The sequence below is a fragment of the Capra hircus genome, chromosome 7 (genome assembly GCF_001704415.2).
Source record: "Capra hircus breed San Clemente chromosome 7, ASM170441v1, whole genome shotgun sequence".
Taxonomy (NCBI): domain Eukaryota; kingdom Metazoa; phylum Chordata; class Mammalia; order Artiodactyla; family Bovidae; genus Capra; species Capra hircus.
This window is the reverse complement of record NC_030814.1, coordinates 95,962,398-95,982,344: the sequence shown is the minus strand read 5'-3', so window position 1 is coordinate 95,982,344 and position 19,947 is coordinate 95,962,398. Positions and strand designations below refer to the sequence as shown.

The following is a 19,947-nucleotide window of genomic DNA, read 5'->3' as shown; positions in this document are numbered from 1 at the left end:
TAGTTGTACAACAATGTGAATGTACTTAATGTTACTGAGCTGTGCACTTACAGTTGGTTAAGATGGTCAGTTTTATGCATATTTTTCCACAATTAAAAAAAAATTGTTCCTCATTGCACTAACCACACTCAGCAGCCACAGGGAAGTGGCTACTGTGTTGGACAGCGCAGATCAAGACGATTTCCGTCAACGCAGAAAGTTCCACCCGACACCGATCTTCATGTGGAATGTAGCTTCAGAGGCCTTTTAAGTTCCCTGGGTCTGGTCGGTGGTGTCCACGTGGGCCGTAAGTTCACTGCAGCTCTCAAGGGGCCTGGGGATTTGGGGTTGAAGAACATGTCCCAGCTTCCAAACCGTGTTTTGCGCTATGCGGGAAGTGAGCAAAGAAGGCATCCTTGGGGAAGAGGCTCTGCTTGTGGCCTCAGAGGAACCATCAGTCCAGGAACAAATTTGCTGGCAGCCTGGGAGGGGAAGGCTGGTCGTGGAGGTCCAGGCCAGATACTGAGGGACCAAAATCAGGGGCAATCAGGAAGTCATGAATGGTGAGATGCCAGGAGAAAGAGTGTGTTACAAGCTGCTGGAGAACGCCAGAGTGGAGTCCAGCCTTGAGTGGACAAGTTCAGTTGCATCAAATAAGAAACTCGAGGCATAGAAATCCAAGCACAGTCTCTGCCCCGTTCATCACCTTCTGCAGGTCACAGCAGAAATACCACCTCCACTTATCTTCGGCACAGTGCTTGCTGTGTGTGCAGTTACACTTCTTTTTTTAATTTAAGAATTGTTATTATTATTTGGGGCCTATGCTAAATCTTCAGTGTGGACTGCAGGCTTTCTCTAGTTGCAGTGCACAGGCTTAGTTGCCTTATCACGTGCGGGATCTTAATTCCCCAACCAGGGATCAAACCTACATCCCTGGCATTGGAGGGTGGATTCTTAACCACTAGACAACAGGAAAGTCCCTGCAGTTATGCTTTTAAAAAATGAATATGCCTCCTCCATTAGACTCGTGGGCCTAAAGGCAAACTCTGTGGCCATTGTGTTCCCACAGAGGTTGTAAACATCTGGAACAGAGTAAGCAAATGTGCGTTGAAGCACAAATAAACCTTTGGGACATTTGCTTAACCTCCTCTCACCTCAGTTTCCTCATTGTAAAATGGAGAAAATGTAGATCAGGATATATCTGTTTATACCAGTATGGCAGCTACGTGCAGGAGCAGACTTGCTCGAGGCAATTGTGTAATTTTCAGGAAACGTGCAGACTGCTTCTTAAACAAGCTGGTAATTCTGTTTGTTTGTTTCTAGTCTTTTCTTTTTTTTTTAACTTTACTGGAGTATAGTTGCTTTAGAGTGTCCTGTTAGTTTCTCCTGTATGGCAAGGTAAAGCAGCTATACATACACATATATCCCCTCTTTCATGGATTTCTTTCCCCATTTAGGTCACCACGGAGTCCTGAGTAGGGTTCTTTGTGCTGCGAAGTAGGGTCTCCTTAGTTATCTATTTTATACACAATATCAATCATGTGGAAGTGAAAGTGTTAGTCACTCAGTCGTGTCCAACTCTTTGAGACCCCATGAACTGTAGCCTGCCAGGCTCCTCTGTCCATGTAATTCTCCAGGCAAGAATACTGGAATGGGTTGCCACTTCCTTCTCTAGGTTATCTTCCCGACCCAGTGATTGAACCTGGGTCTCCCACATTGCAGGCAGATTCTTTACCATCTGAGCCACCAGAGAAGCCCAGAAATTTGTCAATCCCAATCTCCCAGCAAGCTGGTATTAAAATTTAAATAACATCAACTTATAATTAAAGAAATTAAGTTAAAAAGCAAAGAAAATAAATACTTTGTACTTACCACTTCCTAATCATCCCAGTACCTTTTTCTATGATTGTGCTTTTGAGGTGGCTTGCCACCACTGTTTCTGTGTGATTGGATGTATTATTTAATGCTATGCTACTGTAGATCTCTCGCTGGCTTCGCATTTAGTAACTTTAGGTGGGGTGGCTTGAAAAGGACCCTGGTGGGAATATTTACACCATGGAAATTGGCCAGTGCTCTAAAGCGAGAGGTTCTCTACCCCGCTCAATGAAGAAGTTGTTAAACGTTTAAGAGCACATCACTGGCTTGGGGGCTGAAACGAGTTAATAGTTATGCCTGGGAGCTGGGACAACAGAAACTGGCATTTTTTAAAATACATATTTATTTAGTTTTGGCTGTGCTGGGTCTTTGTTGCTGTGGGGGCTTTTTCTCCAGTTGTGACAAGCGGGGGCTACTCCAGCTGCTCTGCGTCGGCTTCTCATTGTGGTGGCTTCTCTTGCAGAGTGTGGGCTCTAGGGTGCCCTGGATTCAGTAGTTGTTGCAAGTGGGCTCAGTAGTTGCAGCTCCCGGGCTCTAGAGCACTAGCTCAGTAGTTGTGGAGCACAGACTTAGTTGCTCCTTGACACGTGGGGTCTTCCTGGGCCAGGGATGGAAACTGAGTCCCCTGCGTTGGCAGGTGGATTTTTTTTTTACCACTGAGCCTCCAGGGAAGTCCAGAAATTTGTATTTCTAACCAGCAGGAAACGTGTGCTGTAGAAGCGAGCCGTTGCTGACATGATTTTGTTTGGCTTGCACTTCCTCCTCTTGAGTTGCTGTCACGGCATTGGGTAAAGCCGTTGACCAGCTGTTTTCTTTCTCTCCCCAGTGTGTCCGACTATCTGTAAGTCACATGGCTGCACCTCTGAGGGTCTCTGCTGCCACAGCGAGTGCTTGGGCAACTGCTCAGAGCCCAACGACCCCACCAAGTGCGTGGCCTGTCGCAACTTCTACCTGGACGGCAGGTGCGTGGAGACCTGCCCGCCCCCTTACTACCACTTCCAAGACTGGCGCTGCGTGAACTTCAGCTTCTGCCAGGACCTGCACAACAAATGCAAGAACTCTCGGAGGCAAGGCTGCCACCAGTATGTCATTCACAACAACAAGTGCGTCCCCGAGTGCCCCTCTGGCTACACGATGAATTCTAGCAAGTGAGTCCTGGGTGTGGGTTCCCAGGGGGCGGAGGGCAGGTTGTCAAGAGGGAAAGGAACATGGGGCTGTTGCTGGTAGCACCACCTGTTAAAACTGTGTGAGAAGCTAGGGTGGATTGGCTATGAGCGAGGACGCTGCTGCTGCTGAGTGACACAGTTAGGTCTCTCAGATGCCATTCTGGCCTCCTGGTTTCGGGCACTGGCCTTTGGAGAAGGAGTCAGTGACCTTTCTCTCACAAAGGGCCAGATAGTAAATATGTTTGGCATCTTGCATACCAAAAATTGAAAGCTTTCTGGGCTTATCATTGGAAACAGAAGTCTCTAGTTTCATATACAGTCCTTTATATGGCCTGACTGCTCCCACTGATGGAACTGTCTATCACAAACCAGGTCAGAGCTCAGATTTTTTAAGTGTTTTCTCCGAACTGGGTCTAGATCGTGTCCTGAGGTTAGCCTGGAGTGCAAGGAAGAAGGACTCAATTCTAGATTATTCTCAAGGCTTTGTTGTTTTTTGAAGGACAATACCATCAAACCATTTCCTACTATTTGGGTGAGAAAAAGCAGGGTTTTCTCTCCCCAGGGGTGAGTCAGATTTCCTCCGCACACCTCAGACTTTTTGTTCACGCTGTTAGCTTCTCAGATGAGCTATTTTGGGGGCTTGGGGCTGGAACAGAGTTTAAAAAAAAATCCATTTCCTGGTTTTTGTGTTGAGGGTCTGAGGAAAAAAAAATGCCACAAAACAACACAAAAACAAATCAGAGATAGACGCACATCAAGGGGCCTTGAGCTGACCTGCTTACATAAAACATCTTCCCTCTTCAGACTTGGAAATGAGCCAAGTCAGAGTGTTCTGGTGGGAAATTTTATTTCCCTGGGTGGGGAGGGTGGGAAGGAAAACAACCTTTATTCTGGCTCCTAGGAGCTGCTCTCTGAGTGTTTGTGAAACCTGCAAGTACAGTATGTTTTGTTTCGCTCGTTTTTGATAAAACCTATCACGTGGCTTTGTGGACCAAAAATAGGCTCCTATAAATCACCTTTGCATTCCAGACAGAGCTATTTTTTTTTTCTTTTTGGGGGCCAGTTTATCAGTAAGATTGGGAAAATGACCATATTCCTCTTGATTTATTTATTGTTTTCATGTTTGAAATAAAGCAAGGCTATTAACATCTTCCACTAAAAGACACTGGCTTTAAATAGAAGAAGGTTGGTTTTTTTTTTTTTCTGATCATAACAAAGATATGAAAAATAGAGCAACTTCCTTTGATGTTTTCCTGATGGCAGTGGCCCCAGGATTGAAGCCCCAGGAAATTAACGTCTTGTCCCATGATGCTTGGGACCTCTACTGAATGAAAGAGGGGAAAGAAAGGGATGTTAATTATGACCCATTCTGGCAGTAGTTGAGGGCTTCCCAGGTGTTGCTAGTGGTAAAGAACCCGTCTGCCAGTGCAGGAGACGTAAGAGACTTGGGTTCGATCCTTGGGTCGGGAAAATCCCTTGGAAGAAGTCATGGCAACCCACTCTAGTATTCTTGCCTGGAAAATCCCATGGACAGAGGAGCCTGGCGGACTACAGTCGCATGGAGTCACAAAGAGTTGGACGCCACTGAAGCAACCCAGCACGAGACATGGCAGTATGTTACTTTTTCAGTTAAAAAAAACACTTTTTTTCCTTCTGAAGCTTTTATTTTGTGGAAGACTTCGGTGTGGTCATGTTTTCTTATGTGGTCTGATATCAAATGGGGCCAGATATGTTTTCTTTCTTTCTGGTGGCTTTATCTGGGAAGGAGTTCTTGATGTTTTTATAGCAGAGGACTGTGGACCCATGTGGGTTCACTATAGTCCACCCATGGTCACTCCGAGATACCTGGTAGGGTGCTCTTCAGTGAGATGAGGAGTATTAGATATTTGGGGTGCATGTTAAGTGTGTGATGGGTATGGGGCATCCCTGTCCTTCCCCCTCCCACCCCCTACCCACCTCTAGAATTCTTTGCCTCTTGATCTTCGCATGGCTAGGTTTCTCCTGGTCACTCAGGGCATCACAACTTAAAATTCAATTCCTTTGAGACTTCTTTCCTGTGTGACCACCCCGCCCAAATTAACCATCTGGCTACTCTTTGGCACACCTCTCCACTTTAACTCTTTTGGTGCTCTTTACCACTAGCTGATATTTTCATTGTCCGTTTGTGAATTTTTGCCAATGAGACCCTGCGCTTCAGAAATGTATCAGCTAGCTCTTGCTGTGTAACAAACCTTCTCGGTACTTTGTAACTTATAGCAACACTCATTTACGGTTTCTATTGATTTTGTGGGTTGACCGGAGGTTTATGTGGCTCGGCATGGGTCAGCTCTGATGGGGTGGTGCAGCCTAGCCTCTCATACCCTGCATGGGCAGCTGGGGCCTCTCTCCATGTGTAGCCAGGAACCGCAGGCTTTAAACAGTGTAAGTACTTCTCAAGCCACTGCTGTCTCACATGTGCTAATGGCTCATCAGCCAAAGCAATTCCGAGGGCCACGCCCAGATTCCAGGGGTGAGGGAGCAGACTCCACTTCTTGGCTGGAAGAGGACATGTGGGTTTCCCACAGGGAGAGTTGGTTGGTTGTTCACTTGTGTGTGCCTGAGGTTTACAACTGGCATTGGCAAAGGGCCAGATAGTAAATATTTTCCGCTCTGAGGGCCATATGGTTGTGGGTACTCTACTCTAGCCTTATAAAGTGATAATGGTCATAGATGGTACTCAACCCAGTGGGTGTGTTCTGATACAGTGCTAGTTACAACAACAGGTGGCCAGCTGGAGTTAACCCATGGGCTTATCCCTGGCCCGGAGGATCATCTGTCGCATGATAAGTGCTCAGTGAGTATTTGTAGAACCAACAAAAGAACCCAAACATTGGGTCATTATTCTGTTCCCACCGCAGCTGCTCTGACACCAGCTGGGTGTACTACAATAGATGTCAACATCAACCACCTGAAGTTGGCTTCGGACCCACAAGTTAAAGGCTTGGTCCTCCACCGGACTGGCTTTACTTCACATGCCAGCCACACTTTGGGGGTCCCCAGGGCAGCCACGTGGGCACTAGTGGTAAAGAACCCACCTGCCAATGCAGGAGACATAAGAAATGCCGAGTTGATTCTTGGGTTGGGAAGATCCCCTGGAGGAGGGCATGGCAGGTCACTTCAGTATTCTTGCCTGGAGAATCCCATGGACAGAAGAGCATGGTGGGCTACAGTCCGTGGGATCACAAAGAGTCAGACACGACTGAAGCGACTTAGCACACGCACATGCAAGAGCACCCACACTGCTGATTGGTTGGCTATAAATTTTGAGGCTCCCACAAACCCACTGGGTTCAATAATTTGCTGGGACAACTCACAGAGCTAAAAGAAAAAGGCTGTTGGTCCAAGCCTATGGATGGTAGCACCCTGGGTTAGGGTGCCTACAGAGCTCACCTAAGCATACATCGCCTATAGCTAGCTCTGCAGACACTGCCCCCCCGGGGGGGGGGCCAGCCTATTTATGGCTGGGCCAGCTCTTGCTGCGCTTCAGCAAGAAACCATCAGGGAACTTTAAGGAACAAGGTTTGTTATTCACAGGTCCTGGAGGCTCACACAGTGAGGCCATGGGAAGGGGGAAGGAAGAAGGGAGAGAGGGAGAGAGCCACACACAGAGGAGAAGAGAGAGGGGGGAAAGAGAGAGACAGAGAGAGTCAGAGGGAGAGAGGAAAAGAGAGGGAGAGAGGAAGGGAAAGAGAGGAAGTGGCCCTTGGGAGGTCTGCTTTTTTTAGGGTCTGAGGACGGAGTTCTGGGGTTTGATGGCTTCACTCTGTGGTGGATTTAAAGCTCAAGAGCAGGAACTGGGGCACAGGAAGAGAGAGGCCGGGTCCATCAAGTGGTCAGTTATCTAGGTTCCTCAGGGCTTTCTGAAAGAGGGACCTTCAGGGGTGGGGGCAGCCTTGTTCCTTATCTAGTTGTTTTCGTTACATTTTACTCAAGACAGATGTCTTTTGAAATAGATGCCTCAGCAGTCAAAAAGCTTCATGTCAGGCACTTATGATTACAGCTTTATTATTAAGGAGGCACAGAGGATGAGGGCTGGGAGAGTTCCAGACACAGGGCTCCCATCCCCTCGTGGAATCAGAAACATCAGTCCTTACAGCACAGCTGTGTGCTCACCAACCAGAAAAATGGACTGAGTTGGTGTCCAGAGTTTTTCTTGGGGTTTTGTTATATAGCTGTGATCGATTGAATCCCTGGCCATGGATTTGAGCTCCTCCTCTCTCTGGAGGTCAAAGCGATGAGGCAACCCTCCAAATCACACATTTGACCTTTCTTGTGACCAGCCCTCATCCTGAAGCAACTAGGGGGTCACTGCTTCATTAGCACAACAAAGATGTTTCTATCACTCAGGAAATTCCAAGGCTTTTGAAGCTCTGTGCCAGGAGCTGGGCACCAGATGTGTTCTTTATTATACCACCATGACAAAGCTCCTCCTGCAAAACTGAATAGGCAGAGGTGTAGAAATAACAAGGGTACCAATGATACCACTAGTAAAAAATGATATCATAGCAAAGGACGAATGATTTTTGTTTTCTCTGTGCCAGGTACTTTAGATGGCATATATCATTCAGTCATTCAGTCCTCATCACCACCTGCCCTGTGAAGCAGATACTCTTATCTCTCTATTTCACAGCGTGTGTGCCTGCTAAGTCACTTCAGTCGTGTCCGATTCTTTGCAATCCACTGGACAGTAACCTACCACTCCTCTGTCTATGGAATTCTCCAGGCAAGAGTACTGGAGCGGGTTACCATGACCTCCTCCAGGAGATCCTCCCAACCCAGGGATCGAACCCAGGTCTCCTGCACTGCAGGCAGTCTCCTTCACTGCAGATGGATTCTTTACCAGCTGAGCCACCAGGGAAGCCCAGTTGAGCCACAGGGAAGGTCAGACCGCACAGAGAACAGCAGACATCCCATCACCTTGCAGTGGCAGCCTGAGTACCACTAGTTGGGGGCAAAATCATTAGCTCTGCACAACTGGTCACTATGGTTACGTCAGGAGTCCCATCAATTCCTTGTAATAGTGTGAGTTCTGTCTCCAGGGTAGTACATGATTCTCCATGGGGTACAGTGGGAAGCCCCTCTCTTTGGGGTAAGGCAGAAGACCCATCATTTGGGCATGAGTACCCTGACCTTGGGATAATGCTGTAGAACCTGTCACCTTGGAGAAAAGCCCTAAGCCTATCCCTTTAGACAGTGGTTCTTATCTGGAGGGGGCTTTTTGTGCCTCTTTCCCCAGGGGACAATGTTTGGAGACATTTTTGGCTGTCATGCCTTGGATGGGAGGTGGTGTTAGCATAGTATGGGAGCGCGGGGCTGCTGCTTAACACCCCTCATGTGCAGGACAGCCCCCAACAGTGAAGAATTCTCCCACCTCAATGTCAGCAGTGCTGTGGCTGAAGCACGCTGCCTTATGGTCGCTTGGGACCCCGTGCAGCACGCTCTCCGCTCTGTGTGTGTGTGTGTGTGTGCGTGTGCGTCCTGATCTTTCTCCCCACTCTTTCTGCAGCTTGATGTGTACCCCTTGCCTGGGCCCCTGTCCCAAGGTATGCCACCTCCTGGAAGGTGAGAAGACCATCGATTCAGTAACATCTGCCCAGGAGCTCCGAGGCTGCACCATCATCAACGGAAGCTTAATCATCAACATTCGAGGGGGCAGTGAGTGCTCTGGGGGGAGGGGTTGCTGCCTCCTGGGATCCACTCTCCCTCTGAGCACACCAGGACAATAACCCAGAGACCCATCAGTGGAGTCATGCAAGGAATAATGTGCTTCCAAACTTGGGGTTCACAGCTCAGTCCTGGACCCATCACAATATTGTAAAGTAATTAGCTTCCAATTAAAATAAATACATTTTTTAAAAAATGGGAATGCCTGATGTCCCAATTCTCAGCTTGGAAAATAAGAATCTTGGGGTGGGGACGGGGAGGGGGGCAAGGAGGAGCAGGGAAATGGGGCCAGGACTGAGCTGGGACATCAGGCATTTCCATTAAAAAAAATCAATTTATTTAACTGGAGGCTAACTATTTTACAATTTTGTGATGGTTTTTGCCATACATTGACATGAATCAGCCACAAATGTACATGTGTCCCCCATCCCAAACCCCCCTCCCACCTTCTTCCCCATCCCATCCCAAGCAGATAGTATGACCTCTTTTGCAGGTCTGGGGACTGTGTTTCCAGAAATTCTGTCACAGTCAAAAAGTATTCCTTTGTTTATTTATTCAACAAACGTTTATTGAATACTCACAGTGAATAAGGCCAAGTCCATGCATGGTGGATCTTGCAAATAAACAAATGAATGTATAATATAAACCCAGGCAGCGGTTCCTGCATTGAGGGCAACAAAGCAGGGGGATGGAGGGAGCAGGGGTCGGCTGCATAGTAAACACATTCAGCTTTGCAAGCAGGACAATCTCTGTCATAACCACACTGCCTTATAAATGTGCTTGGAGCTGGGCTCGCAAAAATCATTTTCAGCCTGGAAGTTAACTCTTCACCATGGGGAATTCTGGAAAGGTTAAAATGTTTTGGTAGAAACCCACTGGATATTCATTCTCTCCTTTCCTTAGACAACCTGGCAGCTGAGCTAGAGGCCAAAATCATTTTCAGCCTGGAAGTTAACTCTTCACCATGGGGAATTCTGGAAAGGTTAAAATGTTTTGGTAGAAACCCACTGGATATTCATTCTCTCCTTTCCTTAGACAACCTGGCAGCTGAGCTAGAGGCCAACCTTGGACTCATTGAGGAAATTTCAGGATATCTGAAAATCCGCCGGTCCTATGCCCTGGTGTCACTTTCCTTCTTCCGGAAGTTACGTCTGATTCGAGGGGAGACCTTGGAAATTGGGTATGTGGGCCTGATGCTGTATCTGTGGCCTCACCAGGAAGTTTGTGAGTTAGAAAATCTTAGGTTTTTTTCTGTCAAGACATGGAAACAACCTAAGTATCCACTGATGGATGGACAGGTAAAGAAAGCATGATGTGTATGTGTGTGTGTGTGTGTGTGTGTGTGTGTGTGTGTGTGTATACTAAGTATCCACTGATGGATGGATATGTGTGTGTGTGTGTGTGTGTGTGTGTGTGTGTAATGGAATATTATATAACCGTAAAACTACCTTTTTTGCCAAAGGTCACACCTTTCATTTGGATTATTCCAATGACCTCCTTGCTGGTTCTAGAACTATTAGGCCCATTCCACAGAAATATAATGCAAGTCACAAGTATACTAAGTATCCACTGATGGATGGATGTGTAAAGAAAGCATGGTGTGTGTGTGTGTGTGTGTGTGTATACTAAGTATCCACTGATGGATGGATGGGTAAAGAAAGCATGGTGTGTGTGTGTGTGTGTGTGTGTGTGTGTGTATGTAATGGAATATTATATAACCATAAAACTACCTTTCTTGCCAAAGGTCACACCTTTCATTTGGATTATTCCAATGACCTCCTTGCTGGTTCTAGAACTGTTAGGCCCATTCCACAGAAATATAATGCAAGTCACATATAAGACTTTAAATATTCTAGTAGCTACATTTTAAAACTTTAGAAAAAATAGGTGGAATGAATTTTAATAATGCATTTTACTAAACCCCTTAAATCTGAAATGTTATTTTGACATGGACTCAGTATCAAAAAATGATAAGCAAGATATTTTACATCTTTTTTTTTCATGCTAAGTATTTGAAATCTGTGGGGGGTTTTGCTGTTTTTTTGTTTTTACTTCTGATACAGTTCAGAAGGGCCACATTTCAGGGGCTCAGTTGGCAAATGTGGCTGGTGGTTTCTGTGCTGGGTAACACAGGTCAAGCTGCTGTCCATTTCCCATTCACTGTATCCTGGTGGCCCACTCATAATTCTAAGGTGTAGGTCTCCCTGAGTTACTGAGTTGTTATAAAACCTTCAGTGGCCCCCCTCTGTCTACCGAGGAAGCACGTGTGTTCTTGGTCTTGGTCTAGCATGCAGTATACTAGAGGGTTTGGCCCATGGTATCTCTTCAGTATTGCCTTTCACCTATTGTTCAGAACAAGCTAGTCTGCTCTGCCCTGAGCCCAGCTCAGGTACCTCTGTGTCTTCAGTCTTGCCCTTTGGCAAAACCCATATCTCAATCCGTCACACTCTTGCCCTCCTCCCCTACAAGACTGAGCTCAAGTATCTTCCTGGCCTTGAAGACCTCCTCAGCTTCCCCTATGCCTGTCACCCTCTATTCAACACGTCATGAGTATGTGTCAGGCAAGTGGTTAGAACTGGGGGTGGAGCATCGAATGAGATCAGTTCCAGCCGTGGCCCCACCGTTTTGGAGGTGGAGATGACAAGCTGATGAATGATTGGGCCTGTGTGTGTTTCCATAGGAACTACTCTTTCTACGCCTTGGACAACCAGAACCTAAGGCAGCTATGGGACTGGGGCAAACACAACCTCACCATCACTCAGGGGAAACTCTTCTTCCACTATAACCCCAAACTGTGCCTGTCGGAAATTCACAAGATGGAGGAAGTTTCAGGAACGAAGGGGCGCCAGGAGAGAAATGACATTGCTTTAAAGACCAATGGGGACCAGGCATCCTGTAAGTGGCAATGCTCTCGTCCTTTCATGGACCAGACAGTGTGACTTCCCCTACCTCCCCCACCACACTGGTACCCAGGGTGGGTGTCACTTACCCGCAGTGAGCTAAACCAACTAAGTGTGCGTTAGACTTTCTGAAACACTGAGGACAAGTGTTGTACACGTTAATCTCTTTGCCAAATACCAAATGCAATGCCTGATGCTGGAAGATGCCGCATAAGCACTGAATGAATGAGTGAATGAATGCCATCCCCTTATATATATGGCCTTGGCTCAAATGCTACAGTAAAGTTCTGCAATTGCTACAATTGGAGGCTGAGAGCTGACCACCCTGCTGTGATGAGTTTTTCTCTTGAAGAAATAGCTGAGCATTGAGGTCCAAGGCTTCCGTGATACCCTCATGTGAAGCTGTTTTGTTATGAGACAGTTTGGTCCAAACTCTGATAATTCAGGGGAGGGAGAGAGCAAGGTTGGGGTGGAGCTTAAGGGAGGGTTTATATTCCAGGGAGAGGGAATTACTGTCTCCAAGGCATTGTCTTTCCAAAGAGTGGTCACTCCAGATATAATGATCTGCACTCTCTTAGAGAGAGTGGGCTTAGAGCCCAGTCAGCTTGTATCCATTTGCACTGGAGTTACTTTTTCTGACATGAGGATCCACATGTAAGACAAATTGTGTTAGGACAAATGTTATTCTTGAAAGTGTCCTTTTCCCAGCACCAACTGGCCACTTGTCCTTCCCTGTTGGCGGCAACCACAGTTCTTTAGATGAGCGTCTGGCCAATAATTGACTTGCAGTTGGGGCCAACCTATATGATCTGTTCTTGCCTCTGAGCAAGGGAAAGGCACGTGGAAATGAGACCTCACTAGAAAACAGCAGATTGCCATCTTCCTTCTTGTGGATTCTCTTGGAAGTATGGGATCACCTGCTTTGGGCTGAAACAAATTATTTAAAATTCTGATACTGAGTGTTTTGGTTTGTTTTTTTAAAAAACCTTTCTAGGTGAAAATGAATTACTTAAATTTTCTTACATTCGGACATCTTATGACAAGATCTTGCTGAAATGGGAGCCGTATTGGCCTCCTGACTTCCGAGACCTCCTGGGGTTCATGTTGTTCTACAAAGAGGCGTAAGTAGAAAGATAAAGAGGTGTGTGTGTTACATTTGTGCTCAGAGGTTCCCCCACTGAGGTTCCTTTCTATCTCCTTCTTATGCGTGGAATAAATATCATACATCCCTTGGTGGGATCTCACCAGGTGATGGTGTATCAATAACATTTCTTATTGTCAAAAGCCAGAAATTGAAGCAGGCAGGCTTCTTTTGGAGGTCTAGATTGAGCTATCTCCTATAGAAATATTCCGTTTTGCCCCTTGTTGTACATCTCACCAGACATTCTCAACAAAAAGTCACGAGTCTACTTAGGAGGTGTTTTTTTTTTTTTAAGTCTGCTTAGTATGTGTCTTAGTAGGTATTTCTATTTAGTAGGTATCTACTTAGTAGGTGTCTTTTTTAAAAAGAGTTTATTTTTAAATCTATTTTAGATTTTTTCCAACGCAAATAATTATGGTAAAACAAACATGAAATTGATCATCTTAGTGATGTTTAAATGTACAGCTCAGGGGCATTAAGTACATTCGTGATGCTCTGTGACCATCATCACTGCCCCACCCCACAATTTATTCATCATCTTACACTGAAACACTGTCGTCATCCGGTGACACCTAGTCATCTTGAGTATATGACTGTGCTGGAGTTTTAAAAGGAGACAGTGGAAGTGGTGATCATATTAACATGGATAATCATTCCATCCCTTATGATTTACTATGTGTCAGGCTGTGTGTGGAGGAGTCAGCCCACATCCTCTCATGTGATCTTATCACTAACTCAGATAGTATCATCATCATGATCACTATTATTAATATTACTGGGAAACTGAGACATAGGGAAAGCAATCCCTTTCTCTTTGGCTGCTTCTGTGTCCTTCCTCCTTGTGGCAGAAGATTGTTGGTGAACAGGGTGCAAGCCTGTAAGAGGTAACTTCCCCCAGCCACATCTCTCTGGTTTTTAGAACTATAGTCAAGGAATGATAACCCTCTTTACCTGTTTGGTCTTGAAAGCCCTTACCAGAATGTGACAGAATTCGATGGGCAGGATGCGTGCGGCTCCAACAGCTGGACAGTGGTGGATATTGACCCACCTACGAGGTCCAACGACCCCAAGTCACAGAACCATCCTGGGTGGCTGATGCGTGGTCTCAAGCCCTGGACCCAGTATGCCATCTTTGTCAAGACCCTGGTCACCTTTTCTGATGAACGCCGTACATACGGAGCCAAGAGTGACATCATCTATGTCCAGACAGATGCCACTAGTAAGCATTTCTTGTCAATGTGAACTTATGCATGAGCTCAGACATCTTGTCTTTCATATGAAATGCTTTTTTTTTCTGCATGGTCGTTGGCTTCTGAAAGAGCTGGGCACTGAGATTTACAATTTTAGAAGATGAGGCAGTAGCAACAAGACATTAGAAAGGAACATATATTTCTTCTTACCGTTATGGAAATTTTTCAAATATTTACAAAAGTAGGAAAAAATAGCCCTTCTCCCTATGTAATCATCTCTTAGCTTCAATAATTATCACTATTTTGCCAGTTTTTGTTTCATCTCTGCTTCTCTCCTCTTCTCCATTTTTTTGAAACTAAAATTTTTAATTGATTTATTTTTAATTGAAGGAAAATTGTTTTACAATGTTGGTTTCTGCCATACATCAAATGAATCAGCAATAGGTGTACCTATGTGCCCTCCCTCTTGGTCTTCCCTCCCACCTCCCACCCCATTCCATCCCCTAGGCTGTCACAGAGCACCAGTTTGAGCTCCTGGAATCTTACAGCCAATCCCCAGTGGCTGTCTGTTTTGCATATGGTAATGTATATATTTCATGCTACTCTCGTGAATCATCCTCCCCTCCCCGTCTCTCCCTGGGTCCACAAGTCTGTTCCCTATGTCTGCATCTCCATTGCTGCCCTGCAAATAGGTCCATCGGTTCCATCTTTCTAGATTCCATATATATGCATTAATTATGATATTTGTCTTCTCTTTCTGACTTACTTCACTTGGTGTAATAGGCTCTAGGTTGTTGTTGTTGTTTTTTAATGTGGACCATATTTAAAGTCTTTATTGAATTTGTTAGAATATTGCTTTGGCTTTATGTTTTGGTTTTTTGGCCACAAGGCATGTGGCATCTAAGCTCCCTGACCAGGGATCGAAGTGCACCTCCTGCCTTGCAAGACAAAGTTCTAACCACGGGACCACCAAGGAAATCTCTCTCACATCTCCATTTTTGGGGGGAGTAGGCCACTGGAGTATTTTCTAGAGTGTGGGACCACGGACTCTGCTCAGTATACAACAATGCGCAGTACAGTACCCACAGCAGAGAATTATCCAGCCTCCCAAAATCAGCAGAGAGAAATCCCGTCCTATAGGGTAGAGCCCAAGCTTTATGAAGCAGCTCTTGTGACTACTGTCCTCTTGCCCTGTATCCTCCAGCAAAACCAAAGGACTTAGAGTTCCGGAAACTTGCAGCTTCCAGGCTTTTGTACACACTGTGTCTTCTGTCTGGAGACTCCTACCCCTACCCCTTGCTGACTCTCAGCCACCTCCATTCTCCAGGGGAAGCTTTTGTGGAGCCCAAAGTTGATGCCTTTGAAGGGATGTGAAATGGACTGCCAGCTCAGTGATAGGTTTGAACGGCATCCCACTGCTGAAATTTGCCCCATGACTGGGTTCAGTTTGGGGCTAATCAACCGGAACATGTGACTTTACCTATTCCTACCACCCTCCTTTTCCCCACCACCTTTCCAGCGCCTGGAACAAAGCAAGCTTGCCTTTCCTTAGAGCTCTGTAAATGTTTGTTACAAAAATGGTGGAACATGGAAATCTATGTAGTCTGTGGTTCTGCATGGATTGAAATTTTGTAACCCATGCTCGTATTAGGCAAGTGTTCCATATGTCCAGGTGTCTCCAGTTTCCTCTGATGCTAAGTAACACTGCAGAGAACATCCTCAGGATTTCTTTAACTTGGCTGTTCCCTCTCATGCCCACCTGACTGCTTGTACCCTCCCCCTCACAGTGGATCTGTCTCCTTTCTCCTTTGCAGATCCTTCCGTCCCCCTGGATCCCATCTCAGTTTCTAATTCCTCGTCCCAGATTATTCTGAAGTGGAAGCCTCCCTCCGACCCCAACGGCAATATCACACACTACTTGGTGTTCTGGGAGAGGCAGGCGGAAGACAGTGAGCTGTATGAACTGGATTATTGCCTCAAAGGTGAGTGCAGACTGGGGTCAGGGAGGGGCTGGTTTCACACACCGGATCCACCATCTGGGACACGTCTGGGACACGTCTCTCCCCGCCCATTTCCAGCGTGTGCTTGTGGGAGCACACACTCCATTCTATCTCAGATAAAAACACACACAGGGGCATTCTTCAGAGATACCGAGGGTTCAGTTCCAGACTCCCGAAATGAGGCAAATATTGCAATAAATGAAGTCACATGAAGTTTTTGGTTTCCAGTGCCTATAAAAGTTATATTCACATTACACTATAGTCTATTAAGTGTGCAATAGCATTATGTTTAAGAAAAAATATGCTTAAAATATACATGTGCGTGCGTGCTAAGTCACTTCAGTTGTGTCTGACTCTTTGCTACCCCAAATAGATAATCAACAAGGACCTACTGTATAGTACAGGGAACTCTACTCAGTATCTTATAATCTCTAATGGAAAATAATCTGAAAAAGGATATATGTATATATGACGGTTACTTTGCTGTACACCTGAAACTAACACAACATTATAAATCAATTCTGTTTCAATAAAAATTTTAACAAGAAGAAATCGAGACTAAAAAAAACCCGTGCACATAACCTTAATTAAAGAATATTTTATTGCTTTAAAAACATGCCCAAACAATTACAACAGTAACATCTAAGATCACTGGTCACAGATCATCATAGCAAGCAGAATAAAAATGAAGAAGTTTGATACATTGGGAAAATTACTGAAGCATGACATAGAGATACAAAGTGATCAAATACTGCTGGGAAAATGGTGCTAATAGTTTTGCTGGACTTGGGGTTCGCACAAACCTTCGATTTGTAAAAAACACAGTAAGGGGAGGTCTGTCTGCCCGTTCACATTTCTAAACATCACAGGGTGCAGACAAGCTCTGAAGACTCATGTTGAAACCAGACACTCCCCATGTCTTGGCATCATTGCGTTCTGGAATCTTCTCCTCTTCCCCTTCCTCGTCCACCTCCCCCTGGTGGGGATGTAGCTGTGTTAACCCATGCAAGACTTCTCTGCTAAGCTAGAAACACAACTAATGCGTGGAGTGGTGATTGACAAAGTTAGGGAAGAATTTTGGTCCCTTATTTTTTAAATTTTTTATTGGCATAGTTTATTTACAAGGTTTTATTAGTTTCAGGTGTACAGCAAAGTGAATCAGTTATACATATATCGACTTTTTTGGTCTCTAATTTTATTTTTATTTTTTACTTTTAATTTTTTTGGACACATGGCATTTGGGATCTTAACTCCCTGACCAGGGATCAAATCCACCCTACCCTGCATTGGAAAGGTCCTAACTGCTGGACCCCCAGGGAAGACCTGGCCCCTAAGTTTAGACCCTTAAGTTTTAAGGATTGGAGACAGCAAAGAGTCTCGAATCTCTTCCTCCCTAGGCTTTTCATTAAAAATGTATATGAATGACACATATTTTCCAGCCTTTAGTCTCGTTTACTTAATGGGCTTGCATCCATCTACAGAAAAAGGAAAAAATATTTGAAGCCTCAAACTGGTGTGTATAAATTAGTCTTACATTATTTTAAAACTGGGTTGTAAAAAAGTCCATCAAACTGAAGAAACAGAAGTCTTTTTCCCCCTTTTAGTTGTTTTGTTTGAGTCTATATAAAAGATTCCCCTGCCAATCCCTAGACTCTTGTTTATTATTTATTTAAAAAAAATTATTGGAGTATGGTGGTGCTAGTGCTAAAGAATCTGCCTGCCAAAGCAGGAGACACAAGAGACGGGGACTTGATCCCTGGGTTGGGAAGATCCTCTGGAGTAAGAAATGGCAACCCGCTTCAGTGTTCTTGCCTGGAAAGATCCCATGGACGGAGGAAACTGGCGGGCTTCAGTCCATGGAGTCGCAAAGAGTCAGACATGACTGAGTGTTAAAAAAATAGTTGACTTACAATTTAGTATTAGTTTTGGGTGTACAGCAAAGTGGTTCAATTATACACGTGCACAGATTCATTCTTTTCAAAAAATATTTATTTACTCGACTGCGCCGGGTCTTCATTGCAGCATGTGGGATCTAGTTTCTTGACCAGCACTCAACCCCAGGCCTCCTGCACTGTGAGCTCAGAGTCTTAGCCACTGGACCACCAGGGAATTCCCTAGATTCATTCTTTCTCAGATTAATTTCTCACATATGTCATTACAGAATATTGAGTAGGCAGTAGGTGCTGGTTGGTTATCTGTCTTACGTATGATCGTGTGTGTGTGTTCATCCCAAGCTCCTGATTTATCCTCTACTTGCTGTGTTGTTGCTTGTTGCTTTGTTGTTGTTCAGTAGCTAAGTCATGTCCGATTCTTTGCGACCCCACGGACTGCAGCATGCCAGGCTTCCCTGTCCTTCACTCTCTCCCCGAGTTTGCTCAGATTCATGTCCATTGAGTCGGTGGTGCCATCCAGCCATCTCATCCTCTGACACCCCTTTCTCCTCCTGCCCTCAATCTTTTCCAGCATCAGGGTCTTTTCCAATGAGTTGTCTCTTCACATCAGGTGGTGAAAGTATTGGAGCATCAGCTTCAGCATCAGTCCTTCCAGTGAACATTCAGGGTTGATTTCCTTAAGAATTAACTGGTTTGAGCTCCTTGCTGTCCAAGGGGCCCTCGAGAGTTTTCTCCAGCACCACAATGCGAAAGCGTCAATTCTTCGGTGCTCAGCCTTCTTTATAGTCCAATTCTCACATCCATACATGACTACTGGAAAAACCATAGCTTTGACTAGACAGACCTTTGTCGTCAAAGTGATGTCTCTGCTTTCTGCTCTGACTTTAGTTTCCTTTAGAGGTTGTGAGTTACTGGTATCCTCCTACCTTGGGGCAGCTGATGACATGTGACTGAGGTCGGGAGACTAAGGTTTTCTGTACCCTGATGTAGGGCTTTGGGCAAGTCACCCGGCTTGTCACCGGCTGCCTCCTTTTGGGGAAAAGGGGCAGGAGGCCAGATGATCTCCGGGAGCTGGCCCAGCTCTAAGATCATGTGCTATATGTATGCCTGTGACCTCATCCCCCGCCTGAGCAGAGGGTTGCAAACGTGATTTATCTCCTCGGATGCTTTATATAACTCGAGAGCAAGCAAAGTCATGGGCTCAGCTGTGCACTCTTGGCCCTGCATTCGAGTAACCGAAACCACCAACTAGAACTGCCACCATCATCGGGGCAGGCAGTGTTTTCTTTCTTTCTTTTTTTTTTTTTAAGAGCAACAACTTTTATTCTGGAAGTCAGTCTGTCATTAGAAGGTGATGATTTGACATGATTTTATTTGTCATTTTGCCCAAAGTTTATAGAATTAAAAAAAATAAACTTACTAAGGAAGATATTATCTGATTCCACTTACAGGAGGTCCCTGGAGGAGTCAGATCTATAGAGACAGGAAGCAGATGGTGGGGGCCAAGGGTGGAGGAGAGGATGGAGAGTCAGAGTTTCATGGGCACAGAGTTTCAGTTTGGGAAGATGAGAAAGTTCTTGAGATGGATGGTGGGGATGGTTGCACAATAATGTAAATATACTTAATGACACTGAATCACGATGCTTACAAATGAGTAAGACGGTAAATTTTGTGTTATGTGTATTTTGCCACAAAGAAAAAACCCAAGTACACACACAAATAAATAAACTTGATAACACACACAATAAATAATTTGCTAGCTGTGATCCATACTAGTTTCCTTTAGAATCAGAAGTGGTTTATTTTTTTTCAGTTTTATTGAGAGATAATTGACAAGGAAAACTGTGTGTAAATTGTGATGACTTTTTGGGCATACACATTGGAAAAGAATTCCTCCCACATAGTTAATACATCTATCACTTCACATATATATATATATTTTTTTTTTTGAAGAAATCTTTATTTACTTGGTTTTGGCTGTGCTGGGTCTTCATTGCTAGTCAAAGGCTTCCCTCTAGTTGCGGCAAACGGAGGCTACTCTTCTTTGCGGTGCACAGGCTTCTCATTGCGGTGGTTTCTCTTGTTGCAGAGCACCAGCTCC

The 19,947-nt window shown here is 45.2% G+C and overlaps 1 protein-coding gene across 4 annotated transcripts in view; it reads left to right on the top strand.

The window, feature by feature from the left end:
* The window catches only part of INSR (insulin receptor), a 148,690-nt gene that overhangs the window by 88,411 nt on the left and 40,332 nt on the right, over positions 1–19,947 (top strand). For all 4 annotated transcript variants that reach the window (XM_018051135.1, XM_018051134.1, XM_018051136.1 and 1 more), the window contains exons 3-9: positions 2,681–3,002; positions 8,566–8,714; positions 9,759–9,903; positions 11,404–11,618; positions 12,618–12,744; positions 13,733–13,983; positions 15,769–15,936. In XM_018051135.1, the coding sequence (XP_017906624.1) occupies positions 2,681–3,002; positions 8,566–8,714; positions 9,759–9,903; positions 11,404–11,618; positions 12,618–12,744; positions 13,733–13,983; positions 15,769–15,936 (1,377 nt within the window). The remainder of the gene's footprint in view (positions 1–2,680; positions 3,003–8,565; positions 8,715–9,758; positions 9,904–11,403; positions 11,619–12,617; positions 12,745–13,732; positions 13,984–15,768; positions 15,937–19,947) is intronic.